We start from the raw sequence: 24180 nt of genomic DNA on the forward strand, positions 1-24180 counted from the left end.
CCCTGGGTGGGTGATGAGGAGCAGCCTCCCCAGACAGGAAACACGGGTGGGGGCTCCTTCTGCGTGAGCATCTCCTGATCCTTCACTCTCACCCACCAGAAAGAGGCCCACCACGGCTGCGTCCTCCCCTCCGACTCCCTGCCGTGAAATCAATGCTCTGGGAGCTGTTTTCAGTTTCTGTAGGAAACCCCACGACACAGCAGGGCCCCAGGGCCTGAGTCTGTAAAACAGGGCTCAACTCAGGCTCAGCTCCCACCCTGAGGACCTTCCTCCCTCTCCCAAATTATGTGACTGTTGAAGCTTCCAGTCTCGGACTGTAAGAGTCTAACAGGCCAGCTGGGACTTTGAGAATCTCCCTCCTGGGCTGCAGGGGGTCAGCGCCAACACTCTCCCAAAAAACAGGCTCTCAGTCCCTTAAGTGATCAAGGAACCCCGTGGAGAGAGAACCAAAACAGCAGACAATCCAAAAAACGCTCCATGCAAGGGCTTTGGGGGCATTTGTTTTCTTTCCTCGTGTGGGCGTGTGCACACGCATGTGCGTTTTTGGATAGTGCATCTGGATTTAACAGTGGGAGAAAAATTGCTCACAGAACCAAACCCAGAAGTTGGCAAGAGAAACCCCACTGCCCCTCAGTCTCCCTCCTTGTGCTGGTCAGCTCCCACAGTGAAGCCAAGCCAGGCTGCAGGCCCCCCACTCTGTCACTAGCAGACTTGGTGGCAGGGACTCAGGCCTGGGTACAGGCTCTGACACATAAAGATTATGTGACCTCTCTGGGCCTTGGTGTCCCTATGTCTAAAATGGGGACAATAATTCCTGCCCTCCCCACATGGTTGTTTACAAGAATTAAAAAAAAAAAAAAAACAGTGAGGGGCTGGCCTGGTGGCATAGCCGTTAAGTTCACGGGCTCCACTTCGGTGGCCTGGGGTTTGCAGGTTTGGTTCCCAGGCAGGAACCTATGCACCACTCATCAAGCCATGCTGTGGTGGTATCCCATATATAAAATAGAGGAAGATGGGCACACATGTTAGCTCAGGGCTAATTTTCCCAGCAAAAAAAGAGGAAGATGGGCAATGGATGTTAGCTCAGGGCCAATCTTTCTCACTAAAAAAAAAAAAAAGGAAAAAAAATTGAGAAAGCACTTTATAACTATACCATACCATTTATAAACTATGCCATACCAGTGGTTCCCAATAAAGCTTCACAGGATATGGTCAAGGTAAGTTTGAAAAATGTGGTATTTTTATTCTAACCTTGGTTTGTACATCACACGCAGGTGAGCATATTAAAAGGCTCTGAGAAGTCCTACAGTTTAAAAAAGTTTGTTTAAGGGGCCAGCCTGGTGGCATGGCAGTTAGGTTCGCATGCTCTGTGCTGGTGGCCCAGGGTTCACGGGTTCAGATCCTGGGCGCAGATGGACACACCGCTTGTCAAGCCATGCTGTGGCAGCGTCCCACATAAAGTAGAGGAAGGTGGGCACAGATATTAGCTCAGGGCCAATATTCCTCAGCAAAAAGAGGAGGACTGGCAAATGGATGTTAGCTCAGGGCTAATCTTCCTTAGCAAAAAAAAAAAAAAAAGTCTGTTTAACCATACTGAATCCATTAAGTCCAATTTCTTAAATTTTTTGGCTCCCTAAATCTTTTCTTCCTGGGATACAAATTAATTAACTACTCAATCTCCTGAGACCTCTAAAGAACAGCTTAGGAAACACAGCCCTGTGCGGACTTGAGGAGGCCCTGGTTCCTGTCTTGGGCCGGGCATGCTTCTCTCAGGGCTAATGTTACTCAGATTCCCACATCTCGCCCAGGCCCCAATGTCTTCTGTGGGGGCTACTTTCCGTTCCCACACTCACCAGTCCCACCCTGCCACATCAACCCACCCACGCAGGGAACAGAGGGGACTCTGCAATTCTGTCCTGTATTCTGCCCTGAAAGAGTGGCCCTCACCACTTCTCCCATATATGCACCTTTGGCTCTGGACACTGCCCCTCGCTGCCCACTCAGATCTACCGCAAAGCCTCACCCCGACTGTCTGTCCCTACTCAGCTGCCTCAGCGTCCTCCTACCCTTCCTCCTCGCTGGGCAAACACTCTGCCCTTCCCAACACCAGTCAGAGGCCAGTACATGTTCCCCTGCCTCCCGAAACCTTCTCACAACCGCCCTCTGAGCGCGTCCCTGCCTCCCCATCCATTTCGGCAACAATTCAAGCTGAGATTCTGTGCTACACGTCTCTGAGAGGTAACAGTGCAAGTGGTTAAAAGGATGAACTCAGACACCTGGGATTAAATCCTGGTGCCATCACTTCTTGGCTGGATGATCAAGGGACTTCTCTGTGCCTCGGTTTCCTTATCTGTAAGCGGGGCGGACAAGAGTACCTACCTCCCAGCGTTGCTGGGAGGAATTAATGAGTTGATTAAAGTGCTGAGGGCAGAGTCTGGCACACAGTGAGCGCTAGAAAAGTGTTAGCTATCACTATTACTATTATTCCGTCTCCCCCACAGAGCCTTCCACAGGCGGGGCGGTCTTGAAAACTCTTTATATCTGTATTTATTTACTCCCTGTCTCTTTCCACAGGGCTCTGAAGAGGCTCGAAAGAGAGAGCTCAAGGAGGGCTCTCCAGGCTGAGCTGAAGGCTCCAGGAACAGGATTCGAGGTTGGAGTCTGGGGCGGGGTGTTCCCCACTGCCACACCAGGGTGCGTTCCCGCCCCGCCCGAGAGCCTAGCCCAGCCAAACCAGCCCTACCGCTAAAGCCACCGACTGCCAGGGCTCGGTGGGTCCCGAGTCCGACTACAGATGAGGAAACTGAGGCTTACCAGGCCTCGCTCCCACTTCTCCGCCACCCACCCTGGCACTCGTCAACGCCCCAACCATGTCTGCTGTGGACAGAGCTCTGCTGTCAACTTGATTTGGAGGACAGAGAGGCAGGGCACGGAGACAGGCACAGCCTTCACCTACGGAGTTTAGAGACCGGGGTGCTGGTGGAGGGCGGCGCACGAGTTCAGCCCGTGCCCTGATCTGATACGTGCGGATACCACCACTTCACAGTAGACGCAGCTGCCCACATGATCCTAAAAGGCAGAGAGCAAGGCCGTTTCTCTCACTCTCCCAAAGCACCCAACCTGCATGTGATTTTTCTCCTGGGGCAGAAGAATCTTCCTAACTACCCTGGGTGCTCCTAAGACCAGCACTACAGGAAGGGTAATACCGACGGCCGCCGTCGCCGACCGGGGGCAGTCGGGGCGCGCTTCCTGGAGGAGGCGGCGCGTTTCGCGCGCTCCGTGCTTATGAACCAGCCCCTTCCCTCACTCACCGGTGTCCAGAGAGGTGAACACGGCGCTCGGGCTGGCTCGCCGGCTGCTTCCGCCGCCGGGCACGACCAGCGTCTGTATCTGCCGCACCAGCTCGGGCATGCGGTCCCAGTGGCCCTCGGCGCGGCAGCGCTCCAGCTCGCTCTCCATCTTCAGGTGGGAGCCGTGCGCGCCCTTCGCAGCCATCTTCGCGCGGGCGCTGTCATGGGAAGTGCGGCCGAGAAGTGGAGACCTGGCCGGGGGCGGCGTCCAGGCTGGGGCGCACTCGCGGGCGGGGTCGACGGGGGCGCGGACGGCGGCCGGGGCCCAGGTGGCAGCGGGGGCCCGGGCGGCGGCGGGCGGGCAGCAGCAGCAGCACCCAGCGCACCGCCCGGCGCCTGCGGGCTGGGGCTCCGGCTGCGCGGCCCGGACGCGTCCAGGAGCAGCCTCCGCCTCTGCTGCAGCAGCTCCTGGCGCTGCCACCGCCGCCGCTCCTGCAGCTGCTGCCACAGCCCCCGCCCCGGGCCCCGGCGCCGCCAGCTGCGGACCCGCCCCCGGCCGCTGCTCCACCCCGCGGGGCGTGGCGCGGCCCCGGCGAGCCGGGCGCGCGGGCGGCCAGCGCGGCCACAGCAGCCAGGCGCGGGGTGGGCGCTCGCGGCCGCCCCGGCGCCAGCCCCGCGCCGCCCCCGCCGCCCACTCGGCGCTCACTTTAATGCTGCGCGGAGCCCTGGCCCCCGGGGGCGCCTCGCTCCCCGTCCCCTCCCCATCCCATCGGGGCTCTCGGCCTGGGAGACCCGCGCCCAGACGACCCGGCTTTGTGTGGTGGCCTCGTCACCACTGCTGCCCCCGGCACGTCACAAATCCGGGGAGAGGCCGGCTGGTCTCCCGCAACTCCGGGAGCGAGCCTCTCCCGGAGCCATCGGCCGCCGCCCGGTCCTGCCCTGCGGGACAGGCGGGCCTGGCGCGCCACCGTCGGGGAACTCGGGAGAAAACAGGCCGGTTCCGGGGCCCTCGCCTCTCTGGACGCCTCCGCTCTGAGAGAGTTCTTATTTTCTTTTTTAACAGTGGAGTTCCTCTTTCCAGCCCGACTCCCCCACGCTAACTGGCTGGCCTTGTTACACAGGATTTGCGGAATCCTGTTGCCCTGGGTTTCTTAAACGGTTTAAGCTGTTTCTCCAACTTGGTATTTATTTACTTCTTAATTCTGGTGTCTAAAGACTGTGATCAAGCTGCGCGGAGCTCTTGGCAGAGCTTGGCCGGGCGCTGTGGGGACTGAGACGTTCAAAGCGTTACCGGGCGGCCTGGAGGAAGGAGGCGGACGACACCTCTGCCGGAGACAGGTTGTGGGGGCCCCGCCTCCGGGGCGACCGCGCTTACAGTCCAGTGTGGGGATCGAGGCTGGCACGCAAGAAATGATAGCAAGACCGAAAACCAAAAAAATCCCTGTGTTTGTGACATATTGCATGGCACAGGCCGAAGACTCCAGAGAGTCAAGGCAAGCTTTTAAGTATAGACTCCTAAGAGTTAGGTGTCCACCTTCCTCCGCAACGTGGAGGTCTTTGCCGCTGCCTGACACGTGACCTTGGCAGTGCGCTTGACCACTCAGTGTCAGAAGCCTCACTGCTTCGTGTTTCTGGACAACTGTAACCCCGGGAAGGTTTTTGTCAAGGGGAGACCAGGCTCCTAGTGCCTAGTCGTCTGCAGCCACACGGAGTGATCTGGTGACGACAGCCTTCCTGGTCCCCCTCAGCCCAGCTCCCCCGTGGATTACCTCCTCTCCAGGTTCCAAATGCATCTGGGGGGCAGGGGGGCAGGATTTCCTGACCTTGGGTGCTGCTTTGATCACCTGGGGTCTGTTCCGGAATCGCAGAGGCCAGGAGATAGATGAAGGAAAATTGAGACAGCTCTGGCAGTGGGAATTTAGGGACAATTCACTCAGTTTACACAAGTTCCTCCTCGCCTACTCGTGTCAACTCCTCTGGCTGGCTTTTGGTTACCCTTGGCTGCCCTTGCTGGTCACCAGAACCGGATTTCACTTGGAGAGAGCTGTGCATGTCCTTTGGGTGAGGGTGGCCTGAGAACTCGGTGTGATTTGGCCCTGATCGGGCATTCCCCAGAGTCAGTCCTGGGGCAGGCAAAGACAAGCGGAGTTAAGACGGAGGCATTCCTCCCCTCCTCCCTGTTTTCTCCCTGTCCTTTGGCAACCCTGCCCCCAGGTTGCAGGACTCCAGGGAATTAAGGAAGGGGAATTGCTGCTTGTTTCTTTGAGGAGTGCACCAATATTTGTGTGGGCATGGGTCTTGCAGGGAGGAAGAGAGCATCATGTTAAAACTATAAGAAGCTGCTCCTGGACACTGTGGAACATGTGCCCGACCCCCTGGCGGGTCTTTTCCAGCAGAGAGAAGACCGCAGCCGCTAGTGAGCAGCATTTTTCAGGGGAGTAGGAGACTGCAAGAAAAAGAAGGAACAACCATGATTGTATCAGTGATATTAGCCAGACAAAAGGCATATAGAAAGTGTGGTGGTTGTTTTTATTTTTTAATAATCTGAAATCTCTCAGATGAGAGTTTAGGACAAATTCTGATAAAGACTGCTGTGACTTGCCAGCTTGAAAATGCTACCCAAGTAACTTGATCAGGCGAAGCGGAGTTCACTGCTTCCAGAGTGAGGGAGAGCACTGTCTTGACAGTCTCAGTAGCGTCTCAGAGAAAGTAATGAACTTCATGGGAGGTAAATCGACTTGCTGAGAAATGCGTATCTTCAGGGAGCGACAAAGATGGTACAGCATGAGGGACCATGTGGGTTAAAGGGGACCCTGAAACCAAGCCGACAGAGGGCTCTACTAGTTTAGCTGCTGCCTTAGAGAAGATGGGGACCCTCTTGCCACTGGATCACAAGACAGTCTCTAGTAAGCTATTGGTCTTGGCTCTCATGAAGTTCAGGACTTGGTAAGATCGCTCATGTACTTATAGGTTGAAAGGTTTATGATATTTAGTTAGGCCCAGAATGAGAAGGTATTGAAGAGCTCATTTGAACTCGCAAAAAGCCTGTTCATGTTTGGGTTCCCAGAGAAAAGGTTTGGTTACCAAGGACTTGGGTAAGTCAGATAATGGCGTGGGAATTTAAGAATGTTGGGAACGCACTGCCTGCAGTGGCCAATGAGACCCAGGAATCTTCATAATGGTCTCAGTTACTGTCCAGGGACCTTTTGCACAGCTGGTTGTCTGGAGTAAGGGATTTACCTCCATGGGATCTGGTCTTGGGTCGTGCACTCTCCTCTGACAAATTGTTAACTTCTCTGGGAAAGCTGTGTGCCCTCTCTGAGCTACAAGAGTAAGCAGACAGATGATGAATCAGTCACAAGCTCACCTCATCTTTGGAACACAAAAGGTCGCCCATATATGGGATAAGAATAGAATCACAGGGCAATTTAAAGCTCTCGAGTTCCTGGCTCAGGACTTGTGAAAGGTGGCAGGGCACCTCAGTAAACTGAAGCATAGTGGTCCAGGTATGTTGTTGATTTTCCCTAGAGAAGACAAACAGATAACTGACTTTTGATTTAAAGAGACACCAAAGAAAGCACAACATAGATCTACAATTGTAAAACATGTAGTCAGTCTCCTGAGGCCTTGAAGATAAGATAGTATTTGAGTGTGGTTCTAAAGGAAAGTGGAGAGGATTTATTTATGGTCCTGGGGTCCTAAGCAAATCTATATTCCTGCCCACCGGGTTTTTAACTGGGAGGATACGAGTGTTACTCGGACTGGGACAAGGTATGACGACTCTTGTCTCTTTAAGCTTTGGATTATTAGTTTCATTCCTTCTTTAGCGCCTTGTTGTAGAGGCTGTTGTGCAAATTTGGGCAAAGGTTTAGGTGGGCCAGTCTGAACCTTGATAAGTTTAGCTCCAGTGGAATTATTTGCCTACAAAAGAGCTTCAATCTCTGCTTGATTTACACACAAAAGTACCGGAAATCAATATCCAAATTAGCCAGGACCTCATTATGAATAGGGAGATCCTCAGGGACTGGAAGGAAGAGACTATTTAATGTGGCAATTCCGTTCACACAGTAAATCCCTTGCTATTAAGTTAATGAGTGTAGTGTCACAAAGGAGAAAAGAGCGTTCCTTGGGTAAAGGTTCAAGGCTGACAGTTATGGGCTGGGGCCTAGGGAAGGTGTGTTGAGGATTATTAGATAGAGGCATGACCGGAGTACTTTGTTGACTCCAAGGTTGTATAATAGTGTTCAGGTTTAAGATTTATGTTACTGTGCCATATCCATCAAAATTTTGTAAGATTGTCCTTTAATTTTTATTTTATTTATTTATTTTTTGTGAGGAAGATCAGCCCTGAGCCAACATCCATGCCAATCCTCCTCTTTGTGCTGAGGAAGACCGGCCCTAAGCTAACATCTATTGCCAATCCTCTTCCTTTTTTCCCTTTTTCTCCCCAAAGCCCCAGTAGATAGTTGTATGTCATAGTTGCACATCCTTCTAGTTGTTGTATGTGGGACGCCGCCTCAGCGTGGCCAGACAAGTAGCGCGTCGGTGCGTACCGGGGATCCGAACCCAGGCCGCCAGTAGCGGAGCATGCGCACTTAACCACTAAGCCACAGGGCCGGCCCCGTGTCCTTTAATTTTTAGAGAAATGTTTCCTTGTGAGTTTTAGAATGGGAAACTGAACACCTTCATTGACAACTTCTTTTTTTTTCTTTTTCCTTTAGTTTCTTAGTTCTAGACCTCTTTCAAAATAGAGCTCTTTCAAGGTTTTGGAGGTCTGGCCATGGGACTATTTCCCCTTCTACTTTTTGCTTGCATGTTAAATCCCCTATTTCTGGTTTAAGGCCATTCACAAAAGATAAGAAGGAGTGCCAGAGTCACGTCTGCTTCGGATCTACTCCTGCACAGTGTCCCTGTCGCTATGTATTAAAGAACCTATCCCTGAAGTCTCCATTAGACTTCTTTTTGGCTTGAAGAACTGAATCAGAGCATGACCTCTTTTCACAAGAAAGACAGAGGATAGCCTCCAAAGGACGCTGAGCAACAATCTACAGCTTCTCTAAACCCCTACGGTTTCCTATGCAATTCAAGATCTTTTAAGTCACCATTGAGGGTTTTCTCATTCTGACTTTTTCATTGAACTTTTTGCATCTGAGGTTCCAACTAACATATGAACTAATTGTTGTCTATCTGGATTATATGTCTCACAAATGATTCTAAATTTCTCTGCAATGTCCTATCTTGTCTAGGCCTTGGAGAATCTTGGATAATGGCTTTCAGCTGAGAGTGAAACCAGAGCTTAAAATTTACCATAAGAGGGTTTCTGTGTGCTGAAGGTAGTTTACCTTAAATAAGTAAGTGAGCTTTGGGGCATCTGGCCAGCCAGGAGAGAGAGGGAGTGGGTCAGAGGGAGAGATGGGGCAGCAGGAGATAGAGGAGCATAGGAGGAGGAAGAGGAAAGTAGGGCTGAGTTGTGATTTGGGGGATCTAAAGACAGATAGTTTTAAGTTGTTCACATTTTCCTTTTGTTTTGGTCAAAGAATCTGTTAAGGAAGTAATTTTGGAATCCAATTTCTTTTGGATGCTTCCTCATGCTAATAAAAAAATGAAGACCATTGGGTGTTTGGAATTGTGTTCCCTTTTCATTCTAAGGGACTTCTCAAGTAAGTAACTTCGTTCATATCAAAAGTTCCTTGTAGTGGCCACCGTAATTCTAAATTATCCTTGGTGAAATGATCCTGTTTAGAAAGATAAGTGCACACATTTGGGCTATAGCATAAATATGTGTAAGAAGCAGAGATCGGGTCAGAAGAAGGCATGGACTGAGGTTGATACTGAGAGAACCCGTGAAAGACTGGGACGGGTCAGTCGAAAGATGCTTGTGCATCCTGTGGCCCAGGGCCCCCCAACCTCACGGCTAGACCTTATCCAACCTCAACTCTGATGATTTTATAGTTCCCAGCAGATGGAGGGTGTGGAGAGATCTCTGCTGAACCAAACTCTTACAGACAAAACAAGTCCGAGGGAAAGTTCTCACAAGGTATTGATCAGTGGCCCAAGACAAAAGACGTCCCTGGGCCAGCTTATGGACAGACTTATTGGGACCTATACTTGTCCTCTTTACTACAAACTTTCCTCTTGTAGATGCACAACCATGAATGACCAGGACAGACATAGATGAGTAGTAGCCTTGCTAGGAATAAGACAGATATCCACCAAGGAGAAAAGGCTTTCAAGTATGGTCAGATGATCAAAGGATTCCTAAAAAGGGTTCCTTATTGCTAGGAGACGAAATAGACTCAGTATTTGGGAGATCAATGAAAAGAAGAATTAAAAAAAGAAATTGGAACCCTGGCCCAACACAAGCCTACATCCCTCACTGGTGCAGTCTGAGAGACCCCTGAGGGGCTTGAAGGCCTCAGAGGAGCACACTGTTTCTCAACCAGGGGTCTTGCACTGCAGTGGCGAGGAGGTCTCGGCTAGATCTCAGTGGGCCTCAATAATTGAATGCTGGCTCCCTGAAAATATCGTCAAAACAACTTTGTGATAATGCAAAGCTGAGCTTGTTCTCATTGCAGGAAGAGAGAACACTACTCTGCAGAGCCATAGTAGCATCTAGAATGGGGAAGCAAAGTCGGGATATTTAAAAGCATTGGGGTCTATTTTAAGGCATCTCTTCCAATGAGGGGGCTTGATTAGGATTGGGCAAGAATCATGACTCAATGGCTGGGGGTGGTTGGACAGGGCAAAGGCTTCAAAGAGTCTCAGAGAGTAAAGAGTAGTTTGACGCAATCTATTAAAAAGTTGCAAAGTTCATTTAAATCATTTCTTCTTGAAATTTCTGTAAAAAACAATAGCTACAACTTGTATCATTCCGGGCAAGGGTTTCCTGCTATAGTAAAGTCATGTCAGTGTCAACAGTAAGCTGTTTGGGTGTAGATGGTTTTGGTTCTTCCTGTGTACTGACTCAAAGACGTATTATGTATGACTATTACAACATCCCCTCACCCCCATCAGATCACTCATGTATACTGGTTGTCACAGTGGCCATGAGTAGTTAGGCCATCCAGAGGTGGAGACACCTTCTACTCCAGTTCCTTCTTTCCTACTATTGTATTTACCATTTGGAGTCCCCCAGAGTCCTTTGTTCCCAACAGGAACTCTAAAATCCTAAATTTGACTATGAATTAAACCTTTGCTTCATAGTCAACAGTCCTTCCATCCACTCAGATCATCAGTGTTTGTGATGTCGAGCAGAGTGACAAACTGCCTTCCCGATCTGCTGTAGTCACGTGGCCCACAATCCTTACATTCAGAAATCAGCTTTCACTTATTACCATGATTATTGGCTCATAGCATTTCTGGCCCACAGTGGCTCATGTCTTACCTAATTATCAGTACTGTGGGCTGGCCACGGAGCCAGCCCTCATAGAACGTAGACATTAACACTCTGCCAGGGGCTGGCTGTATGGTCAGTCTTTCACTTTGACAGCCACCAGAAAAACTGGGAGTAATCATTAGGCAAGGGATAAGGCCCCACAAAGCAAGCTTCAGAACTATGAAATCTTTGTGCTTGTGCCTAGTAGGCACTCAGTAGTTATTTGTTATGTTAATTTTAGAATCCTAGAATGTTAAAAGTTTCCCCAGGCTGGAGAGATGAGAGCTCCGGCATGTTTCCTATCCCCACCACCCGCTTCATGACTGAGATACCAGCACCTCCCTCCATGCACTGACCTCCCTCCCATCATCCCGGTCCCTTCTGTTCCCGGTGATTCCTGCTTTTCCTTGGTGGCTTCTGTGTCATCTTGCAGGACTGTTGCAATGGTCCGCTCCCAAGCGTGGGAGCCCATGCTTCCTCCCAGGCTTGGCCAGTGCTGGGTCTCTGCCCAGATACTGCCATCCTAGGGGAGGGAAGTCAGCCTAACCCACCAGAGCTCAGAGCCTTTTCAGCTCACCTGATAGCTGGTCTGGTTTTAAGCCCCTCCCTCCTAAGGCCAACCTGAGTGTGTGCCCTTCAGTGACTACAGCAGTTTTAGGCCTTAAACGGTAGCTGTGCTGTATTAACTTTTCAAACTTTTTTTCTTTCTTTTCTATCTTTTTAAAACATTTTTGTTTTTTGTGAAAAATAATGCAATTAAAGTGCATAAAACATAATTATTATAAAGCAAATTCTCGTTAACCACAAATTAGAGTCAAGAAATAGGGTTTTACTGGCATCCTAGAAGCCCCCAATACATCCCTTCCCAAACACAACCCTCTCCCTCCTAAAGGTAACTGCTGGCGTTTGTGCTAATTATTCCATTGCTTTGTGATATCCTTGATCAGATTTAGGAAGTTCTGTCTATTCCTAGTTTGTTGAAATTTTTTGTAAGTGGGTTTTATGGGCTAAATTAAGGTGTTGGCAGAGCTGCGATTCTTCTGGAGGCTCTAGGGGAGAATACATTTCCTTGCCTTTTCCTGCTTCTAGAGGCCAGCTGCATTCCTTGGCTGGTGGCCCCTTCCTCCATCTTCAATGGTCATCATTCCAATCTCTGCTTCCATGATCACATCTTCTCTCTGACTCTGACTCTTCTGCCTCCCTCCTGTAAGGACTCTTGTGATTACACTGGGCCCACAGGATAATCCAAGATCACCTCCACATCTCATGGTCCTTAATTTAATCACCTCTGCAAAGTCCCTTTTGCCATGTAAGATAACATATTCACAGGTTTTGAGGATTAGGATGTGAACGTCTTTGGGGGTCAATATTCCACATTGGTCATAATGTATTTTCCTTTTTATATATTGCTTGATTTGATTTGCTAATACAATATTTTGTTTCGAATTTTTGTATCCATGTTCATGAGTGTGATTTGGCTAAATTTTCTCTTCTGGAACTATCTTCATTGGCTTTGGTATCCAAGTTATACTAGCCTTATAAATGAGTTGGAAGGTATTGTCATTTTTTTTCTGTTCTCCAGAGAGTTTGTATATGGTAAGCATTACTTTTCCCTTAGCTTTTAAATACTGATTCAATTTATTTAAAAATTATAGGACTTCCAATTTCTATTTCTTCTTTGATCAATTTTTAGTAAGTTGTATTTTTCTGGGAATATATTCACTTATCTAATTTTTCACAATTTAGGCATAAAGTTATTCATAAAATTCTCTTATTGTCTTTTTAATGTTTATAGAATTTTATAGTGATATCTGCTTTTTCATTCCTGGTATTGATTACTTGTGCATTCTCTTTTTTATTTTTCTTGACAATTTGCAAGGATTTATACATTTTTTTCAAATTGTATAGTTGATCTTTTCAAAGAACCCACTTTTGGTTTTATTGATTCTCTGTATGGCGTGTTATTTTCTATTTCATTGATTTTTGCTATTATCTTTATTATTTCATTCATTTTACTGTATTTGGGTTTCTTTTGTACTTGTATAACAGGATAGGCTAGATTATGCTGCAATCCCCCCAAAATCTCAGGGCTTTCAACAGTATAGTTTATTTCTTACTCATGTTGGCTGGGTTCTTATCTACACTGTCTTCACTCTGGGACTCAGCAGCCACTGGCAGAACAGCCACTGTCTAGAACATTGACAATCATTACAGCAGAGGGAAAAGAGACAGTATGGTGAGCCGTATGTTTGTTGGCTCTTAAAACTTCAGCCTAGATGTGACATATCACACTTCTGTACACATTCCATTGACCAGAGCAAGAAGTACAGCTAAGCCTGATGCCAGTCCCTAGAGTTGGGCAGTGAATCTTCGTGAATAACAAACTGGCATCCCATATCCTATTTCTCTAACTTTTTGAGATAGAATCTTAGCTCATTAATTTTCAGCCTTTCTTATTTTCTAATATGTACATTTAAGGCTATAAATTTCCATCTGTCAACTGTATCCCATGAGAATTGATACATAGAAATTTTGTTAACATTCAGTTCAAAATATTTTCTAATTTCATTCGTGATACCTTATTTGACCTATGCGTTATTTAGAAATGTTTCTTAATTTCCAAATAAATATGGAGTGTTTTAAATTGTTTTATATCTCTAGTGCAACTGCATTGCATCAGAGAATATACTTTGTATGATTTCAAATCTTAGGCTTTTTGTAGACCTCTCTTTCAACCCGATGATCTTGGGAAGAGGACCTCGAGCCTCAGCTGAGACCCCAGCCCTGGCCAGCACCGTGATTTCAGCCTTATGAGAGCCTGAGCAGAGAACCTAGTTGATCCCTGCCTGAACTTCTGATCTACAGAACTGTGAGATAATAAGTGGGTGTTGTTTTAAGCTGCTAAGTTTTAGTAATTTATCAAGCAGAAATAGAAAACTATTACAGTGTTTCTGCTAGTGAATAAACCACTCAGTTTTTGTCTAAAAAGGTCTTCTCATGTTAATTCTTGAAGGATATTTTAGCTGGACATAGAATGTTAGACTAGCAATTTTCTTTTAGCACTTTGAAGATATCACACCATTCTCTGGCTTCCGTTGCTGCTGTTGAGAAGTCAGCTATCTGTCTAACTGTTGCTCCTTTCAAAATAATTTCTCCCCCCTCTGCTTATCTTTAATATTTTTTCTTTTTTGCAGATTTATTTTAAGGTGCCAAGAATAAATTTCTTTTAATTAATTTTGCTTGGGATTTGCTGCTCTTCTTGATTCTGAACTTGAAGTCTTTCATCAATTCTGGAAAATTCTGTTATTATCTCTTCAAATATTGTCTCTGCTCATTCTCTCCTCTCCTCCTGGGACTCCAAGTAGCTATAAGTAAGATCTTCTCACTGTATTCTCCGTGTCTCTTACCCTTGCTTTTGTATTTTCCGTCTTGTCTTTCTTTACTTCATTCTAGACGGTTTCCTGTGCCATATTTTCTAATTCATTGATTCTTTCTTCTCACGTGTCTAAACTGCTATTGAACCCATCCCTTGAGTTTTTAACATCTCTTATTATATTTTTCTGTTCTCGAATTTCTGATTCTTTTTCCAGTCTGCTATTTTATCACAGAGGGAAGTCTTCCTTGATTCTGCCCATCCTCACCTCAAGCTTGTTTATGTGCCTTCCCTGTTACTCCCTTGGCAACCTGGGCTCTAACAGGCATTTACCATATTCTCTTACATTCTCTCCCCAACTAGACTATAAGTATCTTGAAGGTAGTGGGTATCATTACCCTGTGTCTCCAGCATTTAGCACAGTACCTGGACAATAGAGGGCACTCAGTGAGCGTTGTGGAACTCAACTGAACTTTACAGAAACCTCCCTGACCTTCTAACACTGCCCTACTCTGAGGAGATGGAAAACCTTCAGTAAAGTCTCCACTACTCACAACGGCTCTTTGTGTGAGGAGATTCTTCTGTGGAGGGAATGCTAAGAGATGCTGGTTTCTGCATCCAGGCTGAAGGGGAAGGAGTGGAAAGCAAAACAGACACAGAAATAAGAGGCTAAGGGCACCTCAGGTGAGTAAGTCTCTGAGAATGAGCAGAAATTATTGGACAAGCTCAAACTTTTCCAGGCTGTGGAATTTGCTAGGACTGATCCCATTATACCCAGACCTCCAAGGAATGAGGGGCTCCTAGCTGACATCTGGGTGGCACTGTTGCTGTGTATCTGGGACCTCAAGGCAGAGTGGTTTTTAAGAAAGGAATCTTGTACAGCCAGGATGCTGAACACACAGGGCTTATGGGTTGTATCCACCAAAGCCACTTTATTTTTGTCTTCCACTGCCTTTTAACCCCTTCCAATGGGGGTTAGGATGGTCCTTTCCCTGGCTGTGTGTAAAAGTCCTGCCAAGCTCATAAATTTTTCTGGGCACCCATAGGTAAACTCCAGGAGTCACTTTAAGTCACAGATGCAGACTTAATTGCAGTCCAATATACTAATCAATATTTAAGTCTTCATTCAAAGATAAGATTTCTCTGTCCATGGCAGGTGAGCTGGCTGCAGCCTGAGAGGGAGCTGTATTTAGCTTCTTCTCTTTCTTACTCACTTCCTCCTCGTCTTGCCAATGTTTCTGACCTTTAAGGTTGAAGTGGGGATAGGAAAGTTCCTGATAAAATGGCTTTATAGGTCCTACATCTGGGGACCCATTGGTCCCCTGGCAGATGTTTAAAGCTGACTCCTGGGGCCTTTCATAGTGTCCTGGGAGACTCCCCTGCTAGGGTCCTCTGACTCAGCTTCGTCTCCTTCAGCAGGCTCCTCCTGCTCCCCTACTCCCCACAGCCTCTGCCACAGCAGTTGCCTCCCATCCTCTAACCACTGGGACCCTCTTGTCCTCACAGGCCACTGTCTTTTTTTTTTTTTTTGTGAGGAAGATTGGCCCTGAGCTAACATCTGCCAATCCTCCTCTTTTTTTGCTGAGGAAGACTGGCCCTGGGCCAACATCCATGCCCATCTTCCTCCACTTTATATGGGACGCCGCCACAGCATGGCTTGACAAGCAATGCGTTGGTGCGTGACCGGGATCCGAACCGGCGAACTCCAGGCCGCCGCAGCAGAGCGCGTGCACTTAACTGCTTGTGCCACCAGGCCGGCCCCTAGGCCACTCTCTTGATCAGGCTCCACCCCAGGTGGATGTTGCCTTTGCCCTCTCCTCATCTGGTCCCCAAGATTCTTGTCTCATTTGACCTGCATTCAGAGGGTAGAGCAGTTCATGCCCAGACCCTCTTCTCTTTGCCAAGGCTGCTTAGCTTCCAGAGCCAGCCAGCACCAGGCCATGGTGTGTGAGTGTGTTGGGGGGGCCACACATCAAACTCCCCTAGTGATTGGTCCCCTTGAAGCCTCTTGATAGACTGGAGGGGAGGGAGCAGGTGACCCCTCAGATTTTCCCAAAGAAATCCTCCCCATAAAATTTCCCCTGATTCTCCCCTTTTCTGACTCCTATTTTCTCTCTGAGTGAGGGATTCCCTAGGTGAGAGGACTAAGAGACAGGTAACCAGATTTTGAAAATTTCCTTTGAAAATCTGCATCTTCATGGTCTGCTCACACCTCATTTTGATGCTCAATAACTATCATATCTTGACATTTCAATTAAAACTTCCAACTTAACATTCTGTTGCACTGGTTTTTTTTAATTAATGAAAACATCATTATTATTTTTTCTTTTTCTTTTTTTTTGTGGAAGATTGGCCCTGCCCTAACATCTATTGCCAATCTTTTTCTTTTTGTCTCCCCAAAGCCCCAGTACATAGTTGTGTATCATAGTTGTACAGTTGTAGCTCTTCTATGTGGGACATCGCCTCAGCATGGCTTGATGAGTGGTGAGTATGTCTGTGCCTAGGACCCGAACCGATGAACCCTGGGCTGCCGAAGTGGAACTCGTGAACTGAACCGCTTCGCCACTGGGCCGGCCCCAGTTTTTCCTGATTATAAAATTAATGCACGCTTCTTATAACACTAAGCTAATACATAAATGTAAAAGAAAGTAGTGCAATCCCAGTGCAAGCCCAGTGCAATCCCACCTCCCAGAGATAACTCAAAGATAAGCCTTTGCTGTATACCTTTCCAGACATTTTTTGACACACTTGAACTTTTTTAATAACAAAAATGGGATTGTACCATCTATGAACTCCAAGGAGCTTTCTCCCTACTACTGATGAATAAATGAAAAGCAATAGGATATATTGGAGTATATGAGGCAGCCATTTGGTTTAAAACTAATTCAGCCTGACCTTGTTTTTCCAGAAAGGACTGACGTGGCCTGTTGAGCATGCATTGTCATCTGCTTTAAACATTTACAATGTTCCAAAGACGAGAATGATGCCCTTAAAGATAGGGATGTAGCTTCCCCTCAATATCATCATTTCTTTAAGGCTAAGCATCTCTTCCCAGAAATTAAGGATTAACTACCGACCTGCTGTGCTCACCTTATGACCACTGACCTGCTGCGCTAGCAAAGCAATCTCGTGACTGTTGTAAAAGGGATATTCCTGTCATATGTGATGTAGGCTGTTTGTTCCAAAGAGCCTTCTTTGGTGTGCTTCATTCCATGGGGAAGGAAGCCCCTGGGCTATAGTCCTCAGACCTGGATCATAATAAACTCACCCCAATTTTGATTTATAGATTGATTACGGATTATTTGCATCAACACTACCATAAGGATATGTAAGCCCTCCCATCCTGTATATACCTAAAACTATCTTGGAGTGGAATAGGAGAAGAGAGAATAGCTGAGAGACTGTGCAATGACCTGGATAGACTGAGTATCTAAATGGACAGTTTACCTTATGGAATTAAACTGTGATTTAGTAGAGTGGACTAAATTTAGTTTTCTCTCACTTCTCATCAAGGTGGGTGCTTTAGAGGAAATAAGATCAGTTATAGAAAGTCAAAAGGCTAACTTTGTGTATCATACCAGGAAGTATCGTATAAATTTGTGATTCCCCACTACACATGAAATTGCTGGGTTGGAGGGTATGCACCTTTTTAAGCCTTTTGATATGCATTTCCAGTGTGTATGAGCATATACCCTCTCATACATTTTCCCTGTACCCTCGGTAACTCTGGATATTTACATTTTTGCCAGTCTGATAGGCCAAAAATAATAATTAAGCCGTTCTTTGATTTTTAATAGGTTGAGCAAATTTTGCATTAGGATAGGACACTTGCTAGTCAATAAAACAATATGCTCCCTTGCCCAAGCGTCTATTTTGATCTCCCAATAACATTTTAGTAAGTTTTGCCCTGGGCTCAGTTTTTACAGAACCCAGGCTAAAACAAGTGGGCTCCACAGTAGACTGCAAGAAGCCTGTTCCTTCCCCCAGCCCCAGGGCATAAGTGGGCCCTGGGGGGAGTAAAGGCTGAAGGAGATACTTCCCCAAGGGACTTTGAGAGACCACCATCAGGGCTGCTTTAGTTCCTCACAGTCACCTTCCTCCCTTCTAGGAGAATCTGCCCTACTTTTTTATAGCCCCAAACTGTGCCTAAGCAGCCTCATTCCATGCCAAGGGATCCTGTCCCTTTGTCTTAGACACTAGTGACCAAACTGGGGGCTCCTGCCCCTAGGGAGGCCAGATCATCCATGGACCAATTATCTGTTATGGATGGCTTGGCACAAAAAGAGGGGCTCAACAAGATTCTTCTTCCCCGGTGATGTCAACTAAGAAACTCAGAAAGAATTTGCTTGTAAGCAGTGAAGCTCAAATTGTAAAGATAATAAGATAATGAATTGAGCCCTGGGCAAGCCTGGCTGAATCAGCAGGGAGAGGGAGATATGCAGAGTAGAGGAGCTGCTCCCCTTGACATAGAGACCTCTTCCAGGGAGGTGCTGGTCTCTTCCTGTGAGTGGGGCTGCACCCTTGGAGCTGCAGCCACCCTGCCTGACTGTGGGCCAGGGGCTGCCCAGCCCTCCGCTGTCCGGTCTACCGGGAGACTGCAGCACCTTCAGCTCTGCCCCAGACCCACACTTAATCTTGTGTGTGGTACCCAGCAATTATGCAGATGTTGTCTATGTCCATCAGTGGGCAGATGTAGATAATAGATGCTTCTGATAGGCTCTGTGGATTGGGTTTCCCAAGCCACTCAGAACATCAGAGAAAAGGTTTTGATTACAAAGAATAAAGGGTATATGAGCTTTTCTTGAAACATTTTGAGCAGATATAGAATAAGTTTATCTGGATCTTGAAAGAAAAACGAGACAAAGTACACAATAGCTCTCTTCTTAAACTTGGATGGGAGAGCGTTGCTTATTAAAATCCTTTTGGCAATTCTGGTGATGAACCCTAGGATGACATCTAAAACAGACCCGCTTTATCCTCCTCTTCCCCTACTCTACCTCCACGTGCTAGAGGATGAGCCATCAATCAGTACAGAGAGGTTCATATAAACCCTCTGGATCGTTCTTTGGATATAAGGCAGCTCTTAAAACCTAATATTCTTCCAGAAGGATCAGTTTCTATCATTCAAACCTTTACCCTTTTCTGAAAAAGAATGCTCTGTCAAAAGAAGTCCCTTTTAATTTTAATGTGTTCCTTTTCTCCATGTCAGATGTGGTCCTTGAGTGTACCGTAGACCTTGAGAATGCTTATCCTAGTCACTTACAGAGAATAAAGAACCAATTGATGACTAAGCAGAGGGGTTGAGCTAATTCTTGGAGTAAACACTGTAGCTGGAAAAACTCCAGAAAGAGTAACTACCTCTGTTCATGCAGTGGCTCTGACGCTGAAAAGTTACACGTCAATTGAAGTTTTGTAAATTAATCTTATTAGAAAGGCAAAAAAGATCGTCGTAGAACATGTCCTCAATAAGAAGAGATTTTCATAATGTGGGTAGTCAGACTGTAACCTATAGTTTCTCGTGTTTGCGTAGCTAGTGGCCTGCATGGATCCCAGTGTCACGAGTCAACAACCCAGGTGCTCCAGTCCAGCTCCCACTACTTGGTGAAGCCTTCCCCGACCACCCGGGGTTTAGAATTCACTTTCATTCATCTCTGAACTCAATCTTAACATTGTCTGTGTCCTACAGTTCAGCTCTTTTCACTTTCAATATTCAATTCCTTTTTTTAAAAAAGAAGTACAATACTCAATTTAATACATTTTAAAATGCTTCTCTTGCCTCTTCCCTTCTTACGTTTCTATTTTTTTTTTTTTTTTTGAGGAAGATCAGCCCTGAGCTAACATGCACGCTAATCCTCCTCTTTTTTTTGCTGAGGAAGACCAGCTCTGAGCTGACATCTATTGCCAATCCTCCTCCTTTTTTTTTTTTCCCCCAAAGCCCCAGTAGATAGTTGTATGTCATAGTTGCACATCCTTCTAGTTGCTGTATGTGGGACGCGGCCTCAGCATGGCTGGAGAAGCGGTGCATCGGTGCGCGCCCGGGATCCGAACCCAGGCCGCCAGTAGCGGAGCGGGCGCAATTAAATGCTAAGCCACGGGGCCGGCCCCTTTTCTACGTTTCTATCATTGCAATCTTCAGTATATTTATAATAATCAGAATTCTAGATATAGGTCAATAGGTGTCAGTGTGAAAAATAAAAAGCTTATCATTCTTTTAAAATTGATTAGCTGATTCATTCACTCATCCATCCATTTATTTATTGTTATTAAAACTGTGTTAAGCCCAGCCCCAGTGGCTTAGTGGTTAAGTTCGGTACGCTCCCCTTCGGTGGCCCGGGTTCAGTTCCTGGGCACGGTTTCCAGGCATGGACACATACCACTCGTCTGTCAGTGGCTGTGCTGTGGCAGCAGCTCAGATACAAAAGAGGAAGATTGGCAACAGATGTTAGCTCAGGGTGAATCTTCCTCTGCAAAAAAACAAAAACAAAAACAAACAAAAAAAACCTGTTAGATGTTCGTTGGAGAAGGGAAAACAATTATTAATGTTGCTTAGAGAAAAATAAAACATAATGGTGGGGTTTTTTGGGAAGGTGGGAGAGAAGTCAAGAACTGGTTTGTGAATTGCCTTTTCCCACCATTCATATTACATTTATATATGTGTTCCACAAATGTGTTCATTTCTGTTTCTTTTAAAACATCTTGAAATGATGGTAAAATAAATCAAGCTTTTAGTTGATTGGAGAGCTGAGCTCACAAGAAAGTAGGGAAAATTGTCACTGGTCAAAAAATTAAGAGGGAGCTACATTGGGTGACAGTGGGAGGAAGTGTTGGATGAGATGATATGGAGGCTCCCCTGGGGGTTTACTGGTCTCAGGAACCAAGGACTTTGAGTTTGAACGGACAGGAGAAGAGACGTTGGGTTAACAAGAGTGAAGGGATGGATTTGATACTTTCACATAAATCTAGGACTCTCAAAGGGCTATACCTTTGGTGAAAATATGAACCAGAATCAAAATCTGCAGAGATGCAGAGGGAAACACAGTGAAGCTGTATCTCTTGGCCTAGCCTCTTGATTGGGAAAAAAAATTTCCCCTGGGAATTTATAATTACATTCTACCCTTATTCAGGTCTAGAGTTCAATCTTACACTACCTATAGAAACCAGGGACTCACAAGTTGAAAATTAACTTAAAAATGAATACCAAGCAGAAAGAAGCAAGTATAAAATCTCTTTGAAGGAACATACCCTCCACCCGGGCCCCAGTGGCTTCCCATAGACAAAGCCCCACTAAAGATGAGCTCATCATCCAAAATTACAAAATGCAGGAGGAAATAATCACCATGAGTGAGAGCTGAGAAATTCTGAGAAGGGAAGTGGTGCAGACCTGGCCTAACATTATAGCGTCAGCCTGGCATGAATATGCCACAGTTAAAATCTCCAAGTCGGCAAAGAATCTGTCAGTAACTGAAATTGTTTCCTTTGTTTATGCTAGCCAGCCTCTTCCAGAGCGCGCTTCATAGACTAGACTCTTTGCTACATGCCAGCTGATCAATTAGCCTCCACCACCAAAATATCAAACCAAAAAATTCAAAAACTTACTGTTCCCAGAGCATTTTTAGTTTTTTCCTCTCTTTTATACATCCCTTTTTGTTGACAACAGTGTAATGATGGTTGTCTTTAAAATAAGTGACTACATCATTTGCATGCAGATAACTCAAAAACGTCTCTGAGTTATGCTTTGACAGAGTCAAAAGAATAGACACAACAGCAGGATTGGACCACAGTAACTTAAGATAATAGAATTACCAGACTATAAAGAAGTATGCCTAAAATAATTAGACTTATCCCTAAGTATTTTATGTTTTGGGGTGCCATTGTAATGGTATTTTGAAAATTTCAGTTTCCATGTGTTCGTTGCTAATATATAGAAATACCATTGATTATTGTATACTGACCTGTAGCCTGTGGCCTTGCTAAATTTACTTAATAGTTCTAGTAGCTTTTTCTAGATTCTTTAGGGTTTTCTATGTGCATGATCATCTGTGAATAAAGACGGTTTTACCTTTTCCTTTCCAATCTGTGTGCCTTTTACATCTTTTTCTGCGGTGGCTTGAAGCTCTCCTATAATGGTGAATAGAAGTGTTGAAGGTGGACGGCCTGGCTTTGTTCCGGATGTTAGGGGAAAGTATTGAGTCTCCCACTGCAAGAACATTAACTGTGGGTTCCCCCCCCGCCAAAGCCCCGGTAGATAGTTGTATGTCATAGCTGCACATTCTTCTAGTTGCTGTATGTGGGACGCGGCCTCAGCATGGCCAGAGAAGCGGTGCGTCGGTGTGCGCCCAGGATCCGAACCCGGGTCACCAGCAGCGGAGCGCGCGCACTTTACCACTAAGCCATGGGGCCGGCCCTAACTGTGGGTTTTTATAGATGCGCTTTATCAGGGTGAGAGACTATCCTTCTATTCCTAGTTTGCAGAAAGTTTTTATCATCAATGGGTATTGAATTTTGTCAAATACCTTTTTTCTCCCATCTTTTTAGAGGATCCTGTAGCTTTTCTTAGGATCATATATTTATTTCTTTATTTAGATACTGAAGGAAAAGAACTCTGAACCTGAAGTTTTATATACGGCCAAATTTTCGTTTCAGTGAGAGAGAGTAATAAAATTGTTCTCAGGCGTACAAGGCCTCAGAAGTTTGCCACACAAAATCCACAATGAAAATATCTTTAAAGGAAGTGTTCAAGTAAGAAAAACAGATCCAGGAGAACGTTTAAGAGACATGGGATGTCAGAGTGATCAAACATTTTGATAAACTTATTGCTGTCAAAAAAAAAAAAAAAAAAGCTATGACTGAAGAAAAGAAGAGAGCGTTTCTCGAGAATAACTAATGTCAAAAATTCCAAACAAGAACAATGTGATGGGGGAAGAGAGCGGGACAATTGGGATATTAAGAAACGCTAATATATTTATTATATATTGTTATATATATTCCCCCTAATATACTGGGGAAGGTATAAATCTTTAGAAGTTTAAGAAATCAACAGTCATGGGACTTTTCAGGGGAGTGATGTATTCTTTGATAATAGTCAGGTTTGGAAAAAGCGAGGTCGTTAAATACAGATAGTCATCATTTCCACCACCACAGTTTACAGTATATCTGAATTCAGAACATCCCAACAGAAGCCAAAATTCCAAGCTTTTGGCACCATGTTTCACCCTTCTCCGAAATATAAATAAGAGAGGGAGAAATATGAAGCTCCACCCCAGTGCCTTGATTAAAGCAGATTTTACTGACATCAGTATCTTGAATTGCCCCTTTTGTGCTTATCTTGAGTTTTTTATACCCTGGGACAATGCATCTTAGTGAGATTCTGGATGGGATTTCATTGTTTAAAGGCAGGGAGGGAACATGGTTGTGAAAGGGCCATGTGGTGTATTGTTCTAAGGCAGGTCCTTGTCAGGCAGCTCAATTTTAGCAAAGAGTACACGTGAAAACGGAGGACTGGAAAGTAATCTCTAAAGCTACCCGTGCCTGGGCACCCCTGGAATGTCTCATGTACCCTCCAAGTACTCGTGCTCCATATGAACAGTGATGGGTCATTATGATGGAAATGAGGAACACAAAGAATGTAAAATAGGCTGGTTGGCTAATTCTGATGGCTTTAAGCATAAGAGAGCTTTAAAAAAGTAAATTAAAAAAATCGCCAACTCGGAATTTTAAATTCTTGGCTCAAACCACAATCAGAGCCTCTAAAAGTGTCCTAAAAGATTCCTTTTCTCTTAGAGGTGCTGAACATAAGCAGCTAAAATCCAGATGCAGGGTCTGATACTGTAGGAACCTATATTCCAACATAAGATGAATTTACAAATGAATCATGTAGAGACATGAGGAAGTTATGGCATTGACTAAGAACATAAGGGACCTTGGGAATTAGAATGGGGGAATTTAGGTGGATTTGAATAATCTGAGTACCTGGAATTCCTAAAACTCACTGAGTCTCCTTTGCCAGTAGAAGCAGCTTCTTTCATCCTTCCATCCTCTGATCCCTTGCTCGTGCCCTCTATTAGCCGAGCCAGCAGGAAGCCAGCTGACAGGGGAGGCTAGGAAATGCAACCCACCCAGAGTCAGCCCCCTTGTGATACAGA

The 24180-nt window shown here is 45.9% G+C and overlaps 2 protein-coding genes across 3 annotated transcripts in view; one reads left to right on the forward strand and one right to left on the reverse strand.

Annotated features, from left to right (window-relative positions):
* The window catches only part of TTC7A (tetratricopeptide repeat domain 7A), a 121909-nt gene extending 118171 nt beyond the window's left edge, over positions 1 to 3738 (reverse strand). Inside the window, exon 1 of one of the 2 annotated variants that reach the window (XM_004436677.3) lies at positions 3312 to 3731. In XM_004436677.3, coding sequence (XP_004436734.2) covers positions 3312 to 3495 — 184 coding nt within the window. In that variant the 5' untranslated portion in view covers positions 3496 to 3731. Of the gene's footprint in view, positions 1 to 3311 lie in introns of both variants that reach the window. The other variant, XM_087436811.1, reaches the window with a different exon arrangement.
* The window catches only part of MCFD2 (multiple coagulation factor deficiency 2, ER cargo receptor complex subunit), a 38365-nt gene continuing 17544 nt past the window's right edge, over positions 3360 to 24180 (forward strand). The window contains exon 1 of the mRNA XM_087436813.1: positions 3360 to 3465. The gene's annotated coding sequence lies outside the window, so the exon portion shown is untranslated. The remainder of the gene's footprint in view (positions 3466 to 24180) is intronic.

Source organism: Ceratotherium simum, chromosome 11, assembly GCF_057802395.1.
Source record: "Ceratotherium simum simum isolate JZ-2026a chromosome 11, ASM5780239v1, whole genome shotgun sequence".
NCBI classification, from domain to species: domain Eukaryota; kingdom Metazoa; phylum Chordata; class Mammalia; order Perissodactyla; family Rhinocerotidae; genus Ceratotherium; species Ceratotherium simum.